General features: G+C 42.8%; 1 protein-coding gene across 1 annotated transcript in view; it reads left to right on the forward strand.

Moving 5' to 3' along the window:
* Window positions 1-19,400, forward strand: part of LOC309351830 (1-phosphatidylinositol 4,5-bisphosphate phosphodiesterase zeta-1-like) — a 43,548-nt gene extending 24,148 nt beyond the window's left edge. The window contains exons 7-13 of the mRNA XM_081879878.1: window positions 420-638; window positions 1,246-1,402; window positions 6,600-6,716; window positions 10,201-10,373; window positions 16,380-16,512; window positions 16,611-16,760; window positions 19,251-19,400. Coding sequence (XP_081736004.1) covers window positions 420-638; window positions 1,246-1,402; window positions 6,600-6,716; window positions 10,201-10,373; window positions 16,380-16,512; window positions 16,611-16,760; window positions 19,251-19,348 — 1,047 coding nt within the window. The 3' untranslated portion in view covers window positions 19,349-19,400. The remainder of the gene's footprint in view (window positions 1-419; window positions 639-1,245; window positions 1,403-6,599; window positions 6,717-10,200; window positions 10,374-16,379; window positions 16,513-16,610; window positions 16,761-19,250) is intronic.
* The last annotated feature ends 2,105 nt before the right edge of the window (window positions 19,401-21,505 follow it).

Consider the following 21,505-nt stretch of genomic DNA (forward strand, 5'->3'; position numbering starts at 1 on the left):
GAGATGGTATTGTCGGCCATCTTCCAATGCGCCCCTAGCGGCCCCCCATCCAACAAGTCTCAAGGGTGGGGCTCACCACAAGCAGTGGTCACAGCATAGCTTCTTTCTTTTCTCTAATTTGCAGGAAGGGGTGGAATGGATAACCATGGTTTTCTTTTCGTTAGCCCAAAAGCTAATCCCTACATGCAAGTCGAATCTCCATGACATAATGTTGGTCGATGACTTGGATGTGAACAAATGAAAGGCTTCTGGGGTTTGAAAGAGGGGTGGAGTGGATAGCCATGGTTTCCTTTTCATGGCGTCTGCTGGTCTGGTTTGCATAAAGTTTTTCTAGAGTGGATACCTGAACAAAAATGGGTTTTGTTCCTGTACGGTTGTGTGGTTTACTGTGCTGAATGCCCTCAAATTTCTTCCTGCAGCAACTGAAATTCAAAATCTTGATAAAAAATAAGAAAGTCGGAACTCTGGAAGAAACCCTGCAACGCAGGGGCCAGAGATGCCTGGGCCAAATAGCAGAGCTCGAGGAGGTCATGGAGTCAGAGGATGACCTTCTTGATGAAGACCCTAAAGCACAGTTGATCAAGAAGCCGCTTGCTCGATTGGCATCAGCACCCAAAAAGGATAAGAAGGACAAGAAGGTAAATATACCTTCAGTTAGAGGTGGGGAAGGAATTAGATTTTGTTTGCATTTCAGTGAGAAAGTAGCTAATTCACACTTCTTGAACCAAAACATGAACAGAAACCCAGCTATCCTTTGAAATGCACACTTCTCTGATTTCTAACCAAACATTGCGTACTAAAATGCATATATTGAGGGTAATGTGCATTAAAGATGTGTGCAGCAGTGAAAACAACATAAAAATGCATTGCATTAGTGCAAATTGCTTGTAAAAATGTGTATACTAGTCAAAGATATACACAAAATGTGTTCATCAGCACTAATTAATCAGAGGTGGTTTTTAAATCACAAATTGCTTGTAAAAATGCAGAGAACAAAATTTAAGACTGGGAAAATGAGAATGGAAGAGAACTGAAATTGATAGATTCCTCTATCCTTAACCTCCAGCACACCAGATTTTTGCAAAAGCAGCAGCCATGTTGCCTGTCTCAGTGACTATTAACTGATGGTTGGTGTTCAATGAACAGGGCATCTTAGCTATTCAGTTATACAAAAGCCCCAGGAGAGAATCACCTCATATTTCTCACTTTGCAAGGCTGTAATGCTTTTTAACTTTTTATTCACAGACTCATAAGGTTAAAGTCGCCATGTTGCTGTCAGAACTTGTGATATACACAGCTTCCCGGTCTTTTGTCAGCTTTGAAGATTCAAAGGAGAAGCAGAAGTTTTATCAAAATAATTCCATTGGGGAGGTGAAAGGACAAAAACTTATAAGCAAGAGAGGTAATTTACAAGATTGTAAAATTGACACTTGCTGCTATTTGCTTCTTTAAACTATTGGAAGAACTAAACTTTATGCATGGCACATTTCTGCTGTTACACAGAAGGTATTTAACTAAGTCCCACTTAGAGTAGACTTATTGAAATTAATGGCTCTTGAGTTAGTCACGTCCATTAACTTCAATGGGACTAGATGGATGCCCATTGAGTCCCAGTGGGGAAAAAGCAATAATAATAATAATAATAATAATAATAATAATAATAATAATAATAATAATAAAATACCCCAATGTGTTTCATAGTCAGTGCAGCTTCCAGAATACCTTTTGCAACCAGATTGTAAGCCTCTGTGCTTGGGAATAAGTCATACTGATTTTACTGGAACTTATTTCCAAGTAAGTAGACTTAAACTTGCAACATGCAAGAGAATCAGCCCTAAGGACCCTCTTGTAGATGTCATTTGAACATCATTCAGTGGGATTTACCTCCAGATAGGTGAGCATAAGATTGCATCTTTGTGGTATTACTGATCTTTGCCGTACTCTACTGCATCAACAGCCACTGGCCTTTGCAATCTGCACAAAACATAAAATGCACACACATATGTGAACAACTAAGCAGGGAAAATTACCAAACTCAAGTGAGACACCAGTCATTTGCTTCCAGATCTAAGCATAATAGAAATATATACAAGAATAAACACTACTGAGTGGGTAAAATTACTAAAATCAATTAGAATTTTAAAATGATACAATTTAAAACTCTGGGCACTTTGGCAACCCTTATTTTAATGGAGGTTGCTATGAATTTTGCAGGTTTTTTCTTCTTCCTGCTGTCAGCAGTTTATATTGATCTGCAAGGAGAAAAATCATTGTAATAATTAGCTGGGTACCCCAGCTGAGACAGAAATAATGGAGTGATTAACTCTTTGTGTGGATCTCTCTATAAAGAGCAAAATAACGCGAACCATTATCTGGGTACTACCGTCTCCAGAAACTTAGGGCCAGGAGCTATCGGAGGAATTGCCTTCTCCCACAGAAGCTCGGCCATATTATAAGATCTGCTTCAGAGATCATTCTAAGGATGCCTCTCCCCACCTTCTGAGATTAGGCAGGAGGCGACAGGTCATTCATTCCCCATGGTGCGAACATCCTGGAACATCCTCAGAGGCTGCTAACCTTGCTGTTGTTCAGACATTGGGTTGATGTTGTTTGTTCATGTACTTGGAGGACGATCTGTTTCACCGCCAGGGACGGCGCTTGAGGATTTTGATCTTTGTGAATTCTGATATGACCTGACTTGTTCTGCACTTCCTGAACTAAAATGCAGATAAGAACCTTGCAGCTCACCCTCTTGATTTTACACTTCTCTGAAGCTTGGGGTGAACTTGTCAGCTCAAAAAAAAGTTTTTTAGAAATGCTTATTTTTTGTGAGAGAAAGCTTTCAGGAATATGCATTTAAGTGCAAATGTTCAAGTAGGGATTTTAAAAATCTGCATGAAGGTTTGCACCTAAATTTCCACCTGAATTGTGGAACTTCCCCTCTGCTGAAGTGTGTTGAGTATCTGTCTCCATTATACAGCTTTTGAGTTAAGCTGCACCTTTTACCTTGGCCTCTGGCAATCGAAGCATTTTTGTTTTACAGTCAAACCCCTTTTTTATTGAATGTATACTGTTCTTTTACATTTAGAATGTCCCCACACCCATGTTATAACTGTAAAGTTTTTAAATCTATTGTTATAATTCTATACTACTTTGTTATAACCTGCCCTGGGACATTTATGGTAAGGGGTATGGGCAAGAATATCTCTCTCTCTCTCTCTCTCTCTCTCTCTCTCTCTCTCTCTCTCTTTATCTTTATCTCTCTCTCTCTCCCGACACACACACACACACAGAGTGCTTTTTTCTGGTAGGACACAGGGGTACGCATACCCCTAAACATTTTGTGAATCTAAGTTTGGCCTCATTGAGGGGCAGTATTTCAATATGAGTAGGAAAATGAGAGTACCCCTAAACATTTTTTTAAAGAAAAAAAGAACAGTATATGTTTATATATATATATATATATATATTCTGGAATGTATATAAAGCTATGGTTTTCCCAGTAGTGATGTATGGAAGTGAAAGCTGGACCATAAAGAAGACTCATTGCTGAAGAATTGATGCTTTTGAATTATGGTGCTGGAGGAGACTCTTGAGAGTCCCATGGACTGCAAGAAGATCAAACCTATCCATTCTGGAGGAAATCAGCCCTGAGTGCTCACTGGAAGGACAGATCCTGAAGCTGAGGCTCCAGTACTTTGGCCACCTCATGCGAAGAGAAGATCCTGATGTTGGGAAAGATTGAGGGCACAAGGAGAAGGGGATGACAGAGGACAAGATGGTTGGACATTGTTCTTGAAGCTACCAGCATGAGTTTGACCAAACTGCGGGAGGCAGTGGAAGACAGGAGTGCCTGGCGTGCTCTGGTCCACGGGGTCATGAAGAGTCGGACACGACTAAACAACAACAACAACATATATATTCTGGAATGCCTTTCCTAACAAAACACACATTTCTAAGCACTCTTTGACTGAGGCCGAAACTGGATGGAAAAGACTTGCAAATAATGAATATATGTGAAATGGACTCATCTGCCCACCCCTGTTTCCTGCTTCATTTATTCTCATAACTTCTGCTGTTGCCATTTGACATAATTGTATCCTTTTCATTTTAATATTGTGCAGGATTTATTTAGTGGTTGTTGCAAGCCACCTTGGAGGCTTTTAATCAGAAGCGCAGCGTATAAATATTTCAAATGAGTACAAAAAATAGCACAGGCTCATATGTTGGTTGCTGCTGCATTGCATAGGGATTCCCATTTCCTATCAAGAGTTCCTGGCTGAGACATAGCACAGCACTGGAAGCACAGAGAGATGGATTGCCTAGAAATTGTAGCAAAAATTACGATTCTCGGGGCTTCTCAAATCACCCACTTAAACAACCCCTCCCCCGAACTGGAATAAATGATGCAAATTGGGCCTCCTGCAGTTTGCATAATCACAACATTTGTTTTGTGGAGTGGGAGCTATAATGGAATTCAGAATTTATCCTTAGTTCATTTCTCTAATAGTCTGGTGGTTGAAAGGTTGACATTATAGATCTTCAGCCAGTGGGTTGGGACCCACAGGTGGGTTGCGAGGCCATCCCAGGTGGTTCGTGGCCAAGCTGTTGCCGCCATGTTGGATTCCAGCTAAGGTTGACCAAATGGAAAGGGCACTTACAGGGGTGTCCGGGCTCTTGCACACATTGATCTGATTAGATACTCACTGTATCCACTTCCATGCGTGCTGCAAAGTGCAAAGAAGCAGGCAAAAGGCAAGAGCCTTCTTCAGTAAGGAATATATTTCTGGCCAATTGTAGGCCTCACTTTCCTATAGGTATGGCTGTAGTGAGAGAGCTCTCTATGGGATATAGTTACAGGTAGGTAGCCGTGTTGGTCTGCCGTAGTTGAAACAAAATTTCAAAAATCCTCCCAGTAGCACCTTAAGGTAAAGGTAAAGGGACCCCCTGACCATTAGGTCCAGTCGTGGCCGACTCCGGGGGTGCGGCGCTCATCTTGCTTTATTGGCCGAGGGAGCCGGCGTACAGCTTCCGGGTCATGTGGCCAGCATGACTAAACCGCTTCTGGCAAACCAGAGCAGCGCACGGAAATGCTGTTTACCTTCCCGCCAGAGCGGTACCTATTTATCTACTTGCACTTTGACGTGCTTTCAAACTGCTAGGTTGGCAGGAGCAGGGACTGAGTGATGGGAGCTCACCCCGTCACAGGGATTTGAACCGCCGACCTTCTGATCAGCAAGTCCTAGGCTCTGTGGTTTAACCCACAGCACCACCTGCATCCCAAGCACCTTAGAGACCAACTAAGTTTGTTATTGGTATGAGCTTTCGTGTGCATGCACACTTCTTCAGATACACTGAAACAGAAGTCACTAGACCCTCATATATAGTGAGAGGGTGGGGAGGGGTATTACTCAGAAGGGTGGTGGGAATGGGTGATTGGCTGATAGGTGTGGTAAACCTGTTGACGACTGTTAACGACTGCCAACTGGTCTTACAGGAAAAATCAAGGGGAGAGATGGCTAAAAATAGCTATATCATGTATAATGAGATAAGAATCCAATGTCTCTGTTCAGACCAGGTCTCTCCATGGTTTTAAGTTTGGTAATAAGTTGCAATTCAGCAATTTCTCTTTCCAGTCTATTTCTGAAATTCTTTTGTAATAAGACAGCTACTTTGAGATCTTGTATAGAATGTCCTGGGAGATTGAAGTGTTCTCCTACTGGTTTCTCTGTCTTGTGCTTCCTGATATCAGATTTATGTCCACTTATGGGGTACAGAAACTCTGTTCACATTCTAGTCCATTTCTATGGCTCTCGAGACTTCTTCCAGAATAGAGCTATGCTGGGGACTAAAATGTAGAAGTGCCCACTTCTGCACAAGGGAGCAGCCTGCTGGGTAGCTTGGTTGCCATCATGGCAGCAGCTGGAGGGCCAGGAAGTTACATCATATGTCGGGCTGCAGGAGATGAGAGCTGGAAGGAGCAGGAATGCCTCACCATCTTCTCACAGTATTGTTTTGAGGATAAAATGGTGAGGGGGATAACCTTGAGCTGCTTGGAGGAAAAGTGGGGTATAAATGCAGTGATAAATGAATAATATAAACAATAATAAATCACATCATTTCCAGTGGGAGAGAGTTTAGTGCATACTTACCCTCCCTTTTGAAATCAAAATAACTGAACATATGCTTTCGCTTGAACCTATGCTTTCTCTTTGTTTGTTTTGAACAACAAGCACATTTTTGCATGTTCTCCCTGTGACCATATGGACTACAGCCTTTTTTTTAAACCAGAATTGAGATTTCTTCCAGTGGACTCTATCCTTGATATCCCATCTATAACTGGTTCATGGTTATGTTGATTTCCAGGGTCCATGGCTAGGTTTATGTTTATGTTTATGTTTATGTTTTTTGTTTTTTTTTTAAAAAGTGTTACTTTTGAATATGAGTTCATAGACGAGATGAAAGGAAATATTGCGTAGCATTGTGGGCATGAATATTGCATGGTGACTTTGCCACAAACACACATCATATTATCTTACCTTTGAAATATTAAAATTTTGTACTTTTTAATAAAATATGTGCACCATCCCTCTTTGCAGCTCCTGACTTCATTGCGCACACTACAAACTTTATTACAAGAATCTACCCCAAAGGAACCAGGACAGACTCTTCAAATTATGATCCACAAGAATTCTGGAACGTTGGGTGCCAAATGGGTAGGCTTTTCCATCTAATTTTATGTGATGTGTTTGCATGCATGAAACACCAAAATAGGTTTAGATATATGGCTTAGATTTGATAATGTCTCACATGGATGAAAGTGGGTTGGGGGCTGACATATATTGGACTCTAGAGTGCTTTTGGGTTGCAGTCACAGGCCAGAGGGCTGAGGAGGGCAATGAGGTTAAGGTAGGTGTGTGGAACTTCTGTCCCTTCAGATATTGCTAAACTAGAACTCTGATCAGCTCCAGAAAGTGTAGCCAATGGCCAGAGTTGATGGGAGTGATATTTCAGCAGCATTGGGAGAGCCAAAGATTCTACACACCTGGAGACAGTAAAGCAAAGAAGCATCAAACACATTGGCCAGTCTGAGATGTAATGGAGAACCATAGTGGAGAGTCGGGGCAGGGTGGATCATGTGGTCCTCCTCCTCTCTTTGTGCACCGGGGGATGTGCAAAGTATCTTTTTGTAACAGACTAACCACAGTTCTCTGTGACATTTGAACTCAGGAAACCATGGTTTGTGTAAACTATGGTTCCAGCACAAGCCAGGTTCTGAAGCCATGATAGGAGCATTACTCATAAACAAAGGGCAGTTGCCTCAATTTGGATGTCATGGAAGGCTGTACACGGTTTAAAATCAGAAATGAAAGCATCCAATCTGCTTGAAAGAGGAGGCTGGAAAGAGGCGGAGATGTCATCTGCAACTGCCATCATCATGCTGGCTGGGCCTGATGGGAGTTGTAGTCTAATAATTTATGGAGAGTGGAAGGTTCCCCAGCCCTGACCTGAATGCAGCCTTAATGATAGCGGACATATGGCTGAGTCAAAATTGCAATCCCTCATGCTCAAAAATATACCGTGCTGGCCTCCCAAACAGATGTCTAAGTCTTCTTCCTGTAGCACACTGCCTAATGATTATGTCTTAACTTGTTTGTCATTGCAATGGGAAATGTAACAACAAATTCATTATATGAAGCCATGTACTTTGTTTCATCCTGCGGCAGTTGGGGGGAAGAACAAAAATACTAATTACATCTCTTCCTGCTCATTGCTTTCATTTTTCGCTCCTCTTTAATGGCATGTGTGTAATGCATAACAAAAGATAAAGTGATCTGTTTGGTGATATTAACTCCTTGCCTCTAAAAGCTTTGACTGGGTGCATTGTTGGCAGTGGACAGTTTCCTGGCGTGAAAGGATCATTTATTGAGTGCCACTCAGGACTCAGGCAGCCTGCATTGCAGGAAATTGGATGATTTGTAAATGTCACTGCAGCACCCAGAACTGAATGGGTGACATGTGGAAGGAGTGACTTTATTTCTATGAAATTAAAAAGGTTCTGAACCAAAGAGTTTTGCCCTTTGAGATATAACTATTTTGAGCTTGTCCACATGCTGCCAATCATCAGACTTGTATAATGGGAGTAGCAATACAGTCTGAGAGAGAGAGGGGGGGGTCAGTCCCTTGTGAATGTTGAAGCTATGCGTGTATGTTGAGTTGGAAATATGTTCCATCAAGCTCAATGAGACTTTGGCCGCATCTACACCTGCTGTCTAAAACACAGTTGAAGCACATGGCTGAAAAAACAACCCCATGGAAACTGTAGGTTTGTAGGATGTTTGGCAATGGTATCTCTGTGAGGGGATAAACAACTGTTCCCGGGATTACTGGAGGAAGCCATGTGTGTGTTAAGTGTTCTTTAAATGCATAGCATAGATGTGTTCTTCCTCCCAAGCAAAACTGCAACAAGACAGCAGTCTTAAGGTCTACAGGCTTCCTTATCAAACTGTCACCTATATTTATTATAAACCCTGTTCCATTTAAATGCCCAAGAGATGAAAGTTTTACCCACCTGGTGCCCACCAGATTTTTTCAACTTGAACTCCCATCAGCTTCAACCTGCATGGTCATGCTGGCTGAGGTTGAAATGAGTTGCAATCCAAAACAGCTGGAGAGTGCCAGGCTGATTTACAGGATAGATGAGTAGGTTGTGGTGGAAATATCTACCTTACCTATCTAGTTTTATTTAATTCACGACCTCGCTTTGAAGTATTCTCCAGCAACACAACACCCAATGAAACGAAACACAACCTAAACAGAACAATAAAACTACCAAAAAGAATGCCAAGCAGAGAGAAGCTAAACAGCAGTCAGTAAATCTAGATGAAATCAATTAGACAAATTAAAGATCAGAAGATTATCTAAACAGACAGAAAATCTTTAGGTTCCAACTTTGGCATCTCCAGCTAAAAGGTTCATATAGCAGGCAATGGAAAATAGCTTTCTCTGCCTAAGATATTGGACTGCCGAGGGCAGAAAAAATGGACAGTACTAGGCTAGATGGACAAATGGTTTAACTTGGCACAAGGCTGCTTCTGTGCACCTTTTGAGCACAACAGGTCTTTAAATCCCATTTGAAAGGGTCAATCTTCCAACTTAAGGTGTTACCTAGTCCAGGTGGCACTACTAGGAATGCTCTTTCTGTAGTGGCTGCCAAACTAATGGACAGGGATGAGTAACCTAATGCCCAGGGACCAAATATGGTTCTTCATTATCTGGTCCTCAAAACCCTCCCCAAACCCCACCCCACACCAGCCCTGCTTCACACTCCAAGTGCCTTGCAGGAACAGGCCCTTGAACACTGATAATGACTCTTGGTTCTCTGGATGGAGGTTAGAGAGGAATCATAGGCTCATAGAATTGTAGGGTTCATCTGAGGCTAATCTAGTCTAACACCCTGCAATGCAGGAATATGCAGCTGTCCCAGACAGGGATCAAACCTGCAACTTTGGCATTATCAGCATCACGCTCTATCCAACTGAGCCATCCGCATGTGTAGAAACTGGGCTGCTGTACAAAGATGAAATTTAGAATTGTTGCTCCACCCCGTTCTGCCCTAGACACCCCCAGCCAAGGAAGGTACACATCTGATAGTTAATTCTTTATTGACAAAAACATGCACTTACAGCAACTCCCACAGTGCTCTGGATACACATGCAAACACCCTTCTAGCCTCTAGGAAGCTGTCCCTAGCTCTTGTGCCCCATGGAACAGTTGCATAGGATAGATTATGAAACCACCAAGAGTTTTTCTGAACTGCATTTTAAAGAGTGGGGAGGCATGTTATCCCATGATCCCCATGAGATGGGCACAGGAGCCAGAGTCCCACACCTCAGCTGGCAGGAGAAGAGGTTACAAGCACGTGCTGATATAGGTGCATAGAGCAAAATGTGCAAGTGTTGTGGTATGTGATCATTGCATGCACCAGAAATTAAGAGGCCCAGCCCTTGCAGTTTCATCACTCCCATTTGTTTTTTCAATGTCTCTGTATGTGTGTGTTTCATCAGATCCTGGTGTGTGTGTGTGTGGGGGGGAAATATTTTTGAAAATTAGCCATTACTTCAGTTGCATTAAAAACAACAACAACTGCTCACACAATACATTGTATGCAACTAAAAATATCTCTTCCCCCGCTTGCAGTGGCCTTAAACTTCCAGACACCAGGAGTACAGATGGATCTACTGAATGGAAAGTTTTTGGACAATGGTGGCTCTGGTTATATCTTAAAACCAGAATTCCTGAGAAAGAGAGACACAGACTACAACCCACATGACGTAAACATGAAATTCAGAGCACTTACACTTACAGTAAGGGTAAGAAGGTTTCATTCAACCTTTCACTTATCATTCATATATGATACTTATGTATTATAAACTACTGAGCCTCTTGGGCTTGCTGATTGGAAGGTCAGCAGTTTCAATCTGTGCGATGGGGTGAGCTCCCATTGCTCTGTCCCAGCTTCTGCCAACCTGGCAGTTCGAAAGCATACCAGAGCGAAAATGACAACAGTGACTTTAAAAAGGAATGGGGATTTTTTACAAGATACTTGCAGAAACAACAAAAAGAAATGGACTCATTGTCAAGATTTGAATAATCTTTCACAACTTTATTGAATTTCAAAATGGAGGATGACAATGTAACAACATTTAATAGTATATATATATACATATAGCATACAACAAACAATGCAACAAACCAGAAGGGGAAAATGAGGGATGCCAGTGGGAGGGTGGGGATTGTAAAGGTAGGATTGGATTATGGTACATGATATTTGTAATTATAAAACTTTAATAAAAATATTATTATTAATAAAAAATAATAATAAAAGAAAGCATACGAGAGCAAGCAGATAAATGGGTACTGCTGCAGCGGGAAGGTAAATGGTGTTTCCGTGCACTCTGGTTTCCATCACAGTGTCCTGTTGTGCCAGAAGCGGTTTAGTCATGCTGGCCACATGACCCGGAAAGCTGTCTGTGGACAAACGCCGGCTCCCTTGGCCTAAAAGCGAGATGAGCACCGCAACCTCATAGTCGCCTTTGACTGAACTTAACCATACAGGGGTCCTTTACCTTTTATCTTTACCTTACTTCTCCTAAGCTCTATTTTTTTTTTTTTAAAGAAAATATCCCAAATTCATTACTGGTTGAACATTTCAGTTGTACATCTCTGGTGACTCTTGGCCCATGTGCCCACAGGTAAAATCCCTACCCTGTCCTGCTGAGGGAATCTGCGTAAGTCTAGTCAAGCATGCTTAAGTCCTTTCAAATCCAACCTGCTAGGACACTGCAATGCATCTCTTTCTAAGGAGTGATCAGCACCCTGGACAGCTCACAGTGGACTTCCCCATTGGCTCAGTCCTGTTCAGTGGCAGGCAGTGGGCGGTTCAGTGGTGGCAAGGACAGGGCCATGCAACCACAGGGGGTTTTTTGTGGGTGCCCTGGCCCCCAGGACCCCCTGAAGTTGGTGCCTATGGCCCCAGTTCATCAAGGTTGATGGCAGTTGTAGGCCAGCAACATTTGGAAGGCCACAGGTTCCCCATGCAAGGTCTGCACTGATAGCATCCAGAGTTTCAGACAGGAGACTTTTCCAGCCCTACCTAAAGATGCAAACCTATTCCTCAAAATTTTCACTTATCTCAATTTGCAGTGTAGTTGTGCAATCAGACAATGTGTACAGAATTCATATATTTGGGGAGAATGTGCATGAAAATAAACACATTAGGGAGAATAACATACAAAACGCACCATATTAGGGGAAATTGCTTGCAAAACTGTGTTTACGGAGAGAAAAAAGCAGACGAATTTTCCCAGATTGCTGTAGAAATGTGGAGCACTGAATGTAAGACTGGTACAGTGACAAATGGGGAAAACCAGAATTGACAGATCCTTCCATCCATGCTCAGAACAGACACACCGAAATTAATATACCTTAAGTTATTTGTATCCATTAATTTCAATGGGTATACTCATGAGTAGGAGTAATACTAATAGGAGTAATACAACCCATGGATTTAAACAGCAGACTTTGAACTAAGAAGAATGCAGTAAATGTTAGGAGCAGCCTTAATCATGAGAGCTAAATGGGGGCTCCATATTCAGAAGTACAGACTTTATGTTTAGGGTATGTACATTTTCATACCAGAGACTGAAACCAAAAAAAGGTGATGGCGGTACAATGCCAGGAACTGCTGGAATCCATGTGGCTGCCCCATGTGGTGAACTGTTGAACTGCAGTTGGCAACCATCTCAGATTGACCTTCTGGATTGACTCTGCCCACCCAGGCTGATCGCTAGATCTTTCTGAACAGAAGAGAGTTTAGAGAGCCTCTTTTCTCAAGCTAAACCTTGCTTGAGCAACAAGATCTGCCTGAGCACCACCTGTATCTTGTATTTTCCCTCTTCATCTGGATCCCTGCCTTCAGAATTCTTTCTCTTGCATCCTGATAATTCTTTGGTCTCCTAGCTTGTTCTTTGGCCCTCTGCTCTGTTGCTGCTGCATCTTTCTTAATTTTTACTCCAGCCTCTCATTTCCCAGCTCCTGAATTTCTCCAGGCTGTTGCCCATGACCCAGCCCTCGCTTCACGGCCAACTTGTGATCTTCACAGAAACATGCAGTTGGCCATGTTTGGAAGCAGAATGCTAGATGGATCTTTGGTCTGATCCAGCAGGGTAGTTCTGAACTGGGAAACGCTTCCTGGAGGCAGAGTTATCTGTGGGCAACCCTAATCATGCCTACTCAAAACGAGGGATGTCAGAGAATTCAGAAACAGGAGCAGAAATGACCATTGTTCACTTACTTATTCCATGTCTGGAAGAGAAACCAATTCAGCAAGTACAATTGGTATTAGCTGCTGTTTTTGCTGCCAGTCTGTAAATGATACACAATTGCTTATGTTCCCCCCATCGGTTTTGTATTTCCTTTGCACGGAAATGAAGGGGGCGGAATAACATCAACATAACTGATGCGATTTATCTAATTAATTGCGTAACTTATGTAAATTTTGCCACCATGGATAGCGAGACAAATAATGTAGTTTTGGGCAGAAAACCGACTGCAGCAGAACAGAAACAATTCTGCATGCAAAGAACGCAGAGCAACATGGAAAATGATACCTTATTAGATCCCAACTCTGAAGTAAGTCCCACTGAATTCAATAGGGCTAGGATAGGAATGCAGGGGTATAGCTACAGTTTACCCTCTCTAGCCCCCTAGCTACAATATACCCCCGGATTGGGATTAAATCTAATTTGCAGCATCCAAGAACGAAACTGAACTTTCCAAAAATTCTGGCATTCTGCTTACAAGGCAGCCTCATTAAATACTGTTATTTACAAGGATCTCGTTCTCAGTACACCTAGGTCATTCTTCAGCTGCAATTTAGAACATTACCGTAGCATGTTGAAAATAGAGAGAGGCAAATTGAATTAAACCTTTCAGGGCAAGCTGTGATATTCATGTACAGAGATGGTTCTGGAAAATTGCCCGTTTGAACAAAAATAAATCAAACAGGTTTGATTTATTATCTGTAATATTTCCTGGTACTCTCCTATGCTTGTTGTTGAAAATACCTCAAATACTATAAATTCTGTGGCCAGCAAGCTGCAAATAGTTATCAAAGACATTTGACAGGTTATTAAATACCAGCGGAGTACAGTGTGTGGGGTTTTTTTTGTGTGGGGGTGTGTGGTCTGGCTACAGAATAAGCATTCTCTTCCCATCTTGTCAACCTTTAACAAAGATTTTGTTCACCGTTATTTTTTTAAAAAAATGCATGTTAAACAAGGCCAGATATTTTTCTCCCTCCTTCATAAGGAATGGTTGAGGGAATTGGTATGTTTAGCCTGGGTAAAGAGAAGAAGAAGAAGAAGAAGAAGAAGAAGAAGAAGAAGAAGAAGAAGAAGAAGAAGAAGAAGAAGAAGAAGAGTTTGGATTTGATATCCCGCCTTTCACTCCCTTTAAGGAGTCTCAAAGCAGCTAACATTCTCCTTTCCCTTCCTCCCCCACAACAAACACTCTGTGAGGTGAGTGGGGCTGAGAGACTTCAAAGAAGTGTGACTGGCCCAAGGTCACCCAGCAGCTGCATGTGGAGGAGCGGAGACGCAAACCCGGTTCCCCAGATTAGGAGACTACCGCTCTTAACCACTACACCACACTGGCTCTCAATATGTGATGTGATAGCCATCTTCAAACATCTCAAGGGCTTTCACATGGAGGATGAAGCAAGCCTGTTTTCTCCTGCTCCAGAGGCTAGGGCCCCAACCAATGAATTCAAGTTACAAGAAAGGAGATTCTGACTAAATAGCAGGAAGACCTTTCTGACAGTAAGAAGGATTCAGCAGTGGAACAGTCTTCCATGAGAGGCGGTGGACTTTCCTTCCTTGGAGATTTGTAAGAAGAGGTTGGACTAATTTGTGGAGAATTGGTCTATCAAAGAGTATTGGTGAAAAAGAACCTCCATATTCAAAGGCAGGACAACCCTAATGCATTAAGAGGCATAATACACCTGACAAGTAGAAGTACAAGATACACATCAATAGCCTTGCCCTCCATGAATTTGTCTAAGCCTCTTTTAAAGCCAGCCAATTTGGTGTCCTACAGTGCCTCCTGTGTGATTGAGTTTCACAGTTTAACTATACACTGTGTGAAAAAGCACTTCCTTTTATCTATTCTGAATTTTCCAACATTCAGCTTCATTGGATTAATGAATTATTGCATCATAGTTTTTTTTAAAAAAAAACAAAACAAAAAAATTTGAGGTTTTGGTAATGAAAGCTTATCTGCCATTATGATTCATCTGATTAAGAACCCCCTGACAAGCTTCTGAGAAACTCCTGAAGTTCTCCAAAGTATAATTTGAAAGTTAGTGAATCATATGAAACAAGAAATGTTTGAGATATAGGTATCACCCAAGCACTCTGGGGGGCCTATGCCTATACATTTTGTGTTATACAATATTGGTCCTGGACGACTCTGTGTTCTGCTGATTTTGTAACATCTTATTTTTATATTTATGGTAAAGTGAGTCTTTTCTAAAGCATTTAAATCATATACACTTATGGATGTTTTTCCTCCTTCCGCAGCAGATAATGGATAACTCCTGTTGTTGACAGTGGGAGAAAGATTGAACACTATATAGGGATCCATGCTATAGCAATCTTCTTAGTAGGGCTAATGGTTGTAATTCTGAAAATCTCAAGAGACTTAAAGAGGATGACACCATGGAGTGCTGTAGTATTTATTTATGTGGCATTTTCAAAGCTCTCATCCCAGGGTTGAATTGGACTGCGAAATTTCACCATTTGTAGTCCAGAGGTTGCTGGACTATAACTCCCATCACTTCTGACCATTGGCCATGTTGGCTGGGGTTGTATCATGTGAAATTTGTAAATTCAGAAATTCAGAGTGCCCTCTGAAATGATGATTTGATGCTGGGGCTGTTTACCCTCATACTATAACCACACTAGCAATATTGTTGTTATAAAATAATGATGATGGGTTGTCTCCCATGCTCGGCCTACTTAGAGTAGACCTACTTAGAGTTATTCTGAGTAATTCTAACCTGGATACAATCCCATGTTGTTGTTGCAACAAGAGCAAAAACAGAAAAAGGTAGAGTGAATCAATTTCAGCGCAGTAAAAGGTAAAGGTAAAGGTACCACTGACTGTTAGGTCCAGTCGCAGATGACTCTGAGGTTGCAGGCTCATCTCACTCTATAGGCCGAGGGAGCCGGCGTTTGTCTGCAGACAGCTTCCGGGTCATGTGGCCAGCATGACTAAGCCACTTCTGGAGAACCAGAGCAGTGCACAGAAATGCCGTTTACCTTCCCACCGGAGCGGTACCTATTTATCTACTTGCACTTTGATGTGCTTTTGAACTGCTAGGTGGGCAGGAGCTGGGACCCATCAACGGGAGCTCACCCCGTCACGGGGATTCGAACTGCTGACCTTCTGATTGGCAATCCCTGGAGTCCCCACTTGCCTGTGGGTTTTTTGGGGGGTGGGTGGGTGGGGACGCCTAGCACTGGGGCTCACCCCCAAAGCCCTAGCAGCCTGGACCGTGTCATCTTTTATTCAGACGACACGGAGCGTGCTGCCATTCCACACTAGTTCTCTTTAAGTGTGTGGAGTGAACATGTGTAGACAGAAAAAGGGGAGTGGGCAGACAAGCAGGCACCTTGAGTTCAGCATCTCCAGAGGCACCAGCGCCACTTCAGATCTTCCAACAGTGAAAGGAGAAGTCTCAAAGTGGATTCTTGTGGGAACGTATCTCTGTAATTTGAGCAATTCATTCATGCTGGTGGTTGATTTCCTTTATGCAGATTATCAGTGGTTGCCAGCTGCCACCAAGCAACCTATCCAAGAGTAACAAGGCTGATCCTGTAGTCAAGATAGAGATTCATGGAGTTCCTGGAGATATGAATAAACAGCAGACTTCTGTCATAAAGAACAATGGTAAGTCTAACACACCATGAACTTGGGTAAGATGTTCAGCGGAGCTCTGTTCAAAAATGCATGTCCAACAACTAGATTTCCCCTCCTGTTTCTTGCAGCTTTGAATCCTAGATGGAATGAAACATTCACGTTTAACATCAATGTTCCCGATCTTGCCTTAATACGCTTTGTTTTAGAAGATCAGATGGCACTAACTGCAAATGACTTCCTTGGTCAATTTACTTTGCCAGTTATGAGCCTGAATAAAGGTAAGATTAAGCAGGGATGGGAGGAGTCAGCATGCACACACACAATATTTGTGGATGCATGGGTCTCCCCGTTCATTGTGGAGTTTGAGACAATTTTGCACTGCGCTGATACAGCTGCCCTGTTGCTGGAGTGGCTACAGAGCTCTAGATTGGGGTGAAATAACTTACAGTTTTGTACAGAGGAATTAAATTAGCCAAATCAGCCATAGACAAAGGCAGCCTTTAAATCAATATAGTCATTTTAGGAGAATTTAAAAGTTTGTGCGATAGAAATCCTTCAAACGGGTTCATGCTTGTTTTGTAGCTACAATATTTATTTATTTATTTATTTTTTAAAAAACCTCCCACATAAAATCAGTTTATAAAATATTTCTTTGAGTTTAATATTATATCCACAACCCAATGAAATATCCATAGAATTATTAAGCTGTATTTCAGGCTACATGAACCGTCTTGAAATATTTAGTCTCTAACAAGACAACAAAGTCTATGTGCTGTCAGACTCAATCTAGCAATGCTATTATGGAAGAGGAAGATGTCTATTTATCAATATGAAGGCACAGGAAAACCACAAATAAAAATGCATTCAAATCTACCAGTATGAAGTTAGCAGTACAAAATAGAGATTATTACTTTAAATGGCATACAAGGATGATTTTCTGGGAAAGCTAAAGTAAATCTCTACTGTCAAGAGTGCCAAAAGAAACAAAGAAGCAAAATAGTTAGACAACTTTCTTTTTTATTTTGCAAGATCAAAAGAACTTTTCCTTCTATGACAGAAGCAGTGAACATTTTTCAACTTGAGGGCCATATTCCCTCCTGGGCAACCTTCCAGGGGCCACATGGATGCAAATTTGACCTTATGTGGTCAGCTAGTTTCTACAATGGACCTTGTCCATTCAGACAAGCAAGAGGCATTGTGAGTGTTTAAGAACACATTGCAGCCAGGCAAAAGCACCTGGGAGGCGAACAGGGCCAGTGAGGAGTGTGGATTGAGGAGAGTTCCAAGGACCAGACAGAGAGACCGGGAGGGTCAGCTTTGGCTCTTGTGATGACCCCCACCCCAGGACCATACACTCACCTCTCTCTCTCTCCTTCAGGCAAGCAGAAGGCACCTTCAGAAGATACTTCTCAAGCATTCAATGGGGTTACAAAACAGGGCCACTGGGAGCTGTGTCTGCAGAGTGTGTGTGGCCTGGGGAGAATTGGAGGGCCAGATCTCCATATTATCCAATACTCTGTGTGTTCTGCAGGGGACACATAGGTCTCTTAAGAAGCAATCATAGCTGCTGGGAGTGTGGCCAATAAGAATAAGAATAATTTATTATTTATACCCCTCCCATCTGACTGGGTCTCCCCAGCCACTCTGGGTGGCTTCCAACCAAATATCAAAAACAATATGGCGTCAGACATTATAAACTTTCCTACACAGGGCCGCCTTCAGGTGTCTTTTAAAAGTAAAATAGTTGTTTATTGCCTTGACATCTGCTGGAAGGGCGTTCCACAGGGCGGGCACCACTACCAAGAAGGCCCTCTGCCTGGTTCCCTGTAACCTCACTTCTCACAGTGAGGGAACTGCCAGAAGGCCCTTGGTGCTGGATCTCAGTGTCCGGGCAGCATGATGGGGGTGGAGACACTCCTTCAGCTATACAGGACCGAGGCCATTTAGGGCCTTAAAGGTCAGTGCCAACACTTTGAATTGTGCTCGGAAACGTACTGGGAGCCAATGAAGATCTTTCAGGACCGGTGTTATATGGTCTCGGTGGCCACTCCCAGCCACCAGTCTAGCTGCCGCATTCTGGATTAATTGCAGTTTCCGAGTCACCTTCAAAGGTAGCCCCACGTAGAGCATAGGCCAAGGGGCTGTAGGATGCTGAGGGTCCACACCCCTGCCATGGACAGAGCAGGAAGTCCATGGGTGGAGGCCTCTCTAGTGTGGCAGAGTAGGAAGCCCGTACATGGAGGCCTCTCAGAGCTCTCCACTGACATTTCTCATCTAGCAGTGATCCACAGGGCCAGAAAATGGGGTGTGCCATGGGGTGGCAGAGAGAAAAGGCAAATTCTCCACTGGGCATACCCAATTTCTTTGACCAGGTTGCATTAACTCTCTGGAAGAACCTGGTCTCTTGCTTTTCCACATAGGTAGTTCCCCAATGAACATGGCTCCACACACAACATGCATTTGAAACACATTGAAAGCGCATAACTGCCCCTTCCCCAAGAATCCTGGGAACTGTAGTTTACCCCTCCCAGGATTACGATTCCTTCCATCCTTAACAAACTACAGAACTGGGGATTTGGGGGCAAAGGAAGCAATGTGCTTTAAAAGCATGGTCTGTATGTATCACATGTGTGGATTTACTTTTTTAAAAATTGGCATGGTATTTTTTTTTTAAGCTCCTTCCTTCATCATATATTATTGGATGTGCATTTTAGATTTAGGACATTGTTTGGGGAAAAAAATCTTCTTCCTTCTTGGTTTGTTTCTAGGATACCGCCATGTTCCATTGGTCTCCAAGCTCGGAGTGACCCTCAAGCCCGCCTCGCTCTTCGTATATATCTGGTACTGTTTCCATGTCCTGAGTTAATGTCATCACTACTCCTCCCAGCTGCGTGTTTAATAAAGCAACCATAATCAAAGCAGAGGCCACCCGATTCCTTCACACAGCACACACGTAGCTAAACTATGGAATTTTCTCCCACAAAATGAAGTGATGGCTGCCAGCTTGGATGGCTTTAAAAGGAGATAAGTCATATCTGTGGAGGAATAATAGAACTGAAGAGTTGGAAGAGACCCTGAGGTCCGTCTTGTCCAATCTCCTGCAATGCAGGAATCTCAACTAAAGCATCCATGACAGATGGCCATCCAACCTCAGCTTAAAAACCTCCAATGAAGGAGAGTCCACAGCCTTCTGAGGAAGTCTGTTCTGCTGTTGAACAGCTCTTACTGTCAGAAAGTTCTTTCTGATGGTTAGTTGGAATCTCCTTTCTTGTAACTTGAAGCCATTGGTTTGACCCCTACCCTCCAGAGCAGGAGAAAACAAGGTTGCTCCATCTTCTCATGTGGCAGCCCTTGAGATATTTGAAGCTCCTTATGCCTCCTTCTTTTATTTCTTGTTGGAATTGGTGTCTTCAGTACTTCACCATTAAGAAAATCCCATCCATCTTGAGCTTCCTTCTCATTGAGTATGGGATCTCACCCAGTAGTTCCTCAAGCTTTTTGAAACCAGCCTTCTTAAAGTCCTGAGTGCATGTCCAACTACAGTAAGCTTTCCCTTGCCTCTGAATCATGAAACCCAAGAGGACATGGTCACTTCCTCCTAAGGTTCCCAGTACTTTTGCTTCATTGACCAGCTTTTCCCTGTTGGTGAGGACTAGGTCCAAGGCAGATGATCCCCTTGTTGCTTCTTCCACCTTCTGGGGAATGAAATTGCCAGTGAGGATATGGCTACCAATGGCTCTTAGCTACGATGGCTAAGTTCTGCCTCTGTTGGAGGCAGTATTCTTCTGAATGTCAGTTGCTGGGGATCACAAGTGCAGAGTTGTACCCAGGTCCTGCTTGCAGGCTTCCCACAGGCATCTTGATGGCCACTGTGAGAACAGGAAGCTGGACTAGATGGGCCATTGGTTTGATCCAGGAGGGATCTTCTTAAAGGTGCTAGGTAGAGGCTTGCACTAGCACACAGAAGTTAATGAGATGACGTAATGGACTGGATTTGCATGATAGCAAATATTTTCACTTATCTATTTATTTTTTAAAAAACTTTTGTGCAAGAAGCAAATTCTTTGCAGTGCTTTGTGTCTCCCTCTAGCTGCTATTGCATTTGGAGCTCATTTCCAGTGTTTAATCCTCTGGCCTTCAAGGAAAATACCAACACCGCTTTTCAGAATGGTGCTGTGGCAGAGGTATGGTAAAGAATGTTAGCTTCTTAATACACAGTGCCTGCAACAGAACACTGCCACATGTCCTCAGCTGCAAACAGGAATTCAGAGCTTTAGCCAAGCTTCCTTCACCTCATGCCTTAGTAGTTGACTAGAAGAGTTTTGCAGCAATTGGCGCACCTAAGTGATGATGATGATGATGATGATGATAATAATAATAATAATAATAATAATAATAATTTATACCCCACCCATCTAGCTGGGTTTCCCCAGCCACTCTGGGTGGCTTCCAACAAAATATTAAAATACAATAATCCTTCAGATATTAAATGCTTCCCTAAACAGAGCTGCCTTCAGATGTCTTCTAAAAGACTGGTAGTTGTTTTTTCCTTTGACATCTGGTGGGAGGGCATTCCACAGGGCGGGCACCACTACCGAGAAGGCCCTCTGCCTGGTTCCCTGTAACTTCGCTTCTTGCAGTGAGGGAACCACCAGAAGGCCCTTGGCGCTGGACCTCAGTGTCTGGGCAGAACAATGGGGGTGGAGACACTCCTTCAGGTATACTGGACCGAGGTCGTTTAGGGCTTTAAAGGTCAGTACCAACACTTTGGATTGTGCCCAGAAACATACTGAGAGCCAATGTAGGTCTTTCAAGACCGGTGTTATGTGGTATTGGTGGCTACTCCCAGTCACCAGTCCAGCTGTTGCATTCTGGATTAGTTGTAGTTTCCGGGTCACCTTCAAAGGTAGCCCCACGTAGAGCGCATTGCAGTAATCCAAGCGGGAGATAACTAGAGCTTAAGAATGAGCTGCAACGTAGCCGCTGAAAAATATCAACACAAGCTTTGTAAATTATTGGTATT

This window comes from Podarcis erhardii (assembly GCF_964252035.2).
Source record: "Podarcis erhardii genome assembly, chromosome: 10".
Taxonomy (NCBI): domain Eukaryota; kingdom Metazoa; phylum Chordata; class Lepidosauria; order Squamata; family Lacertidae; genus Podarcis; species Podarcis erhardii.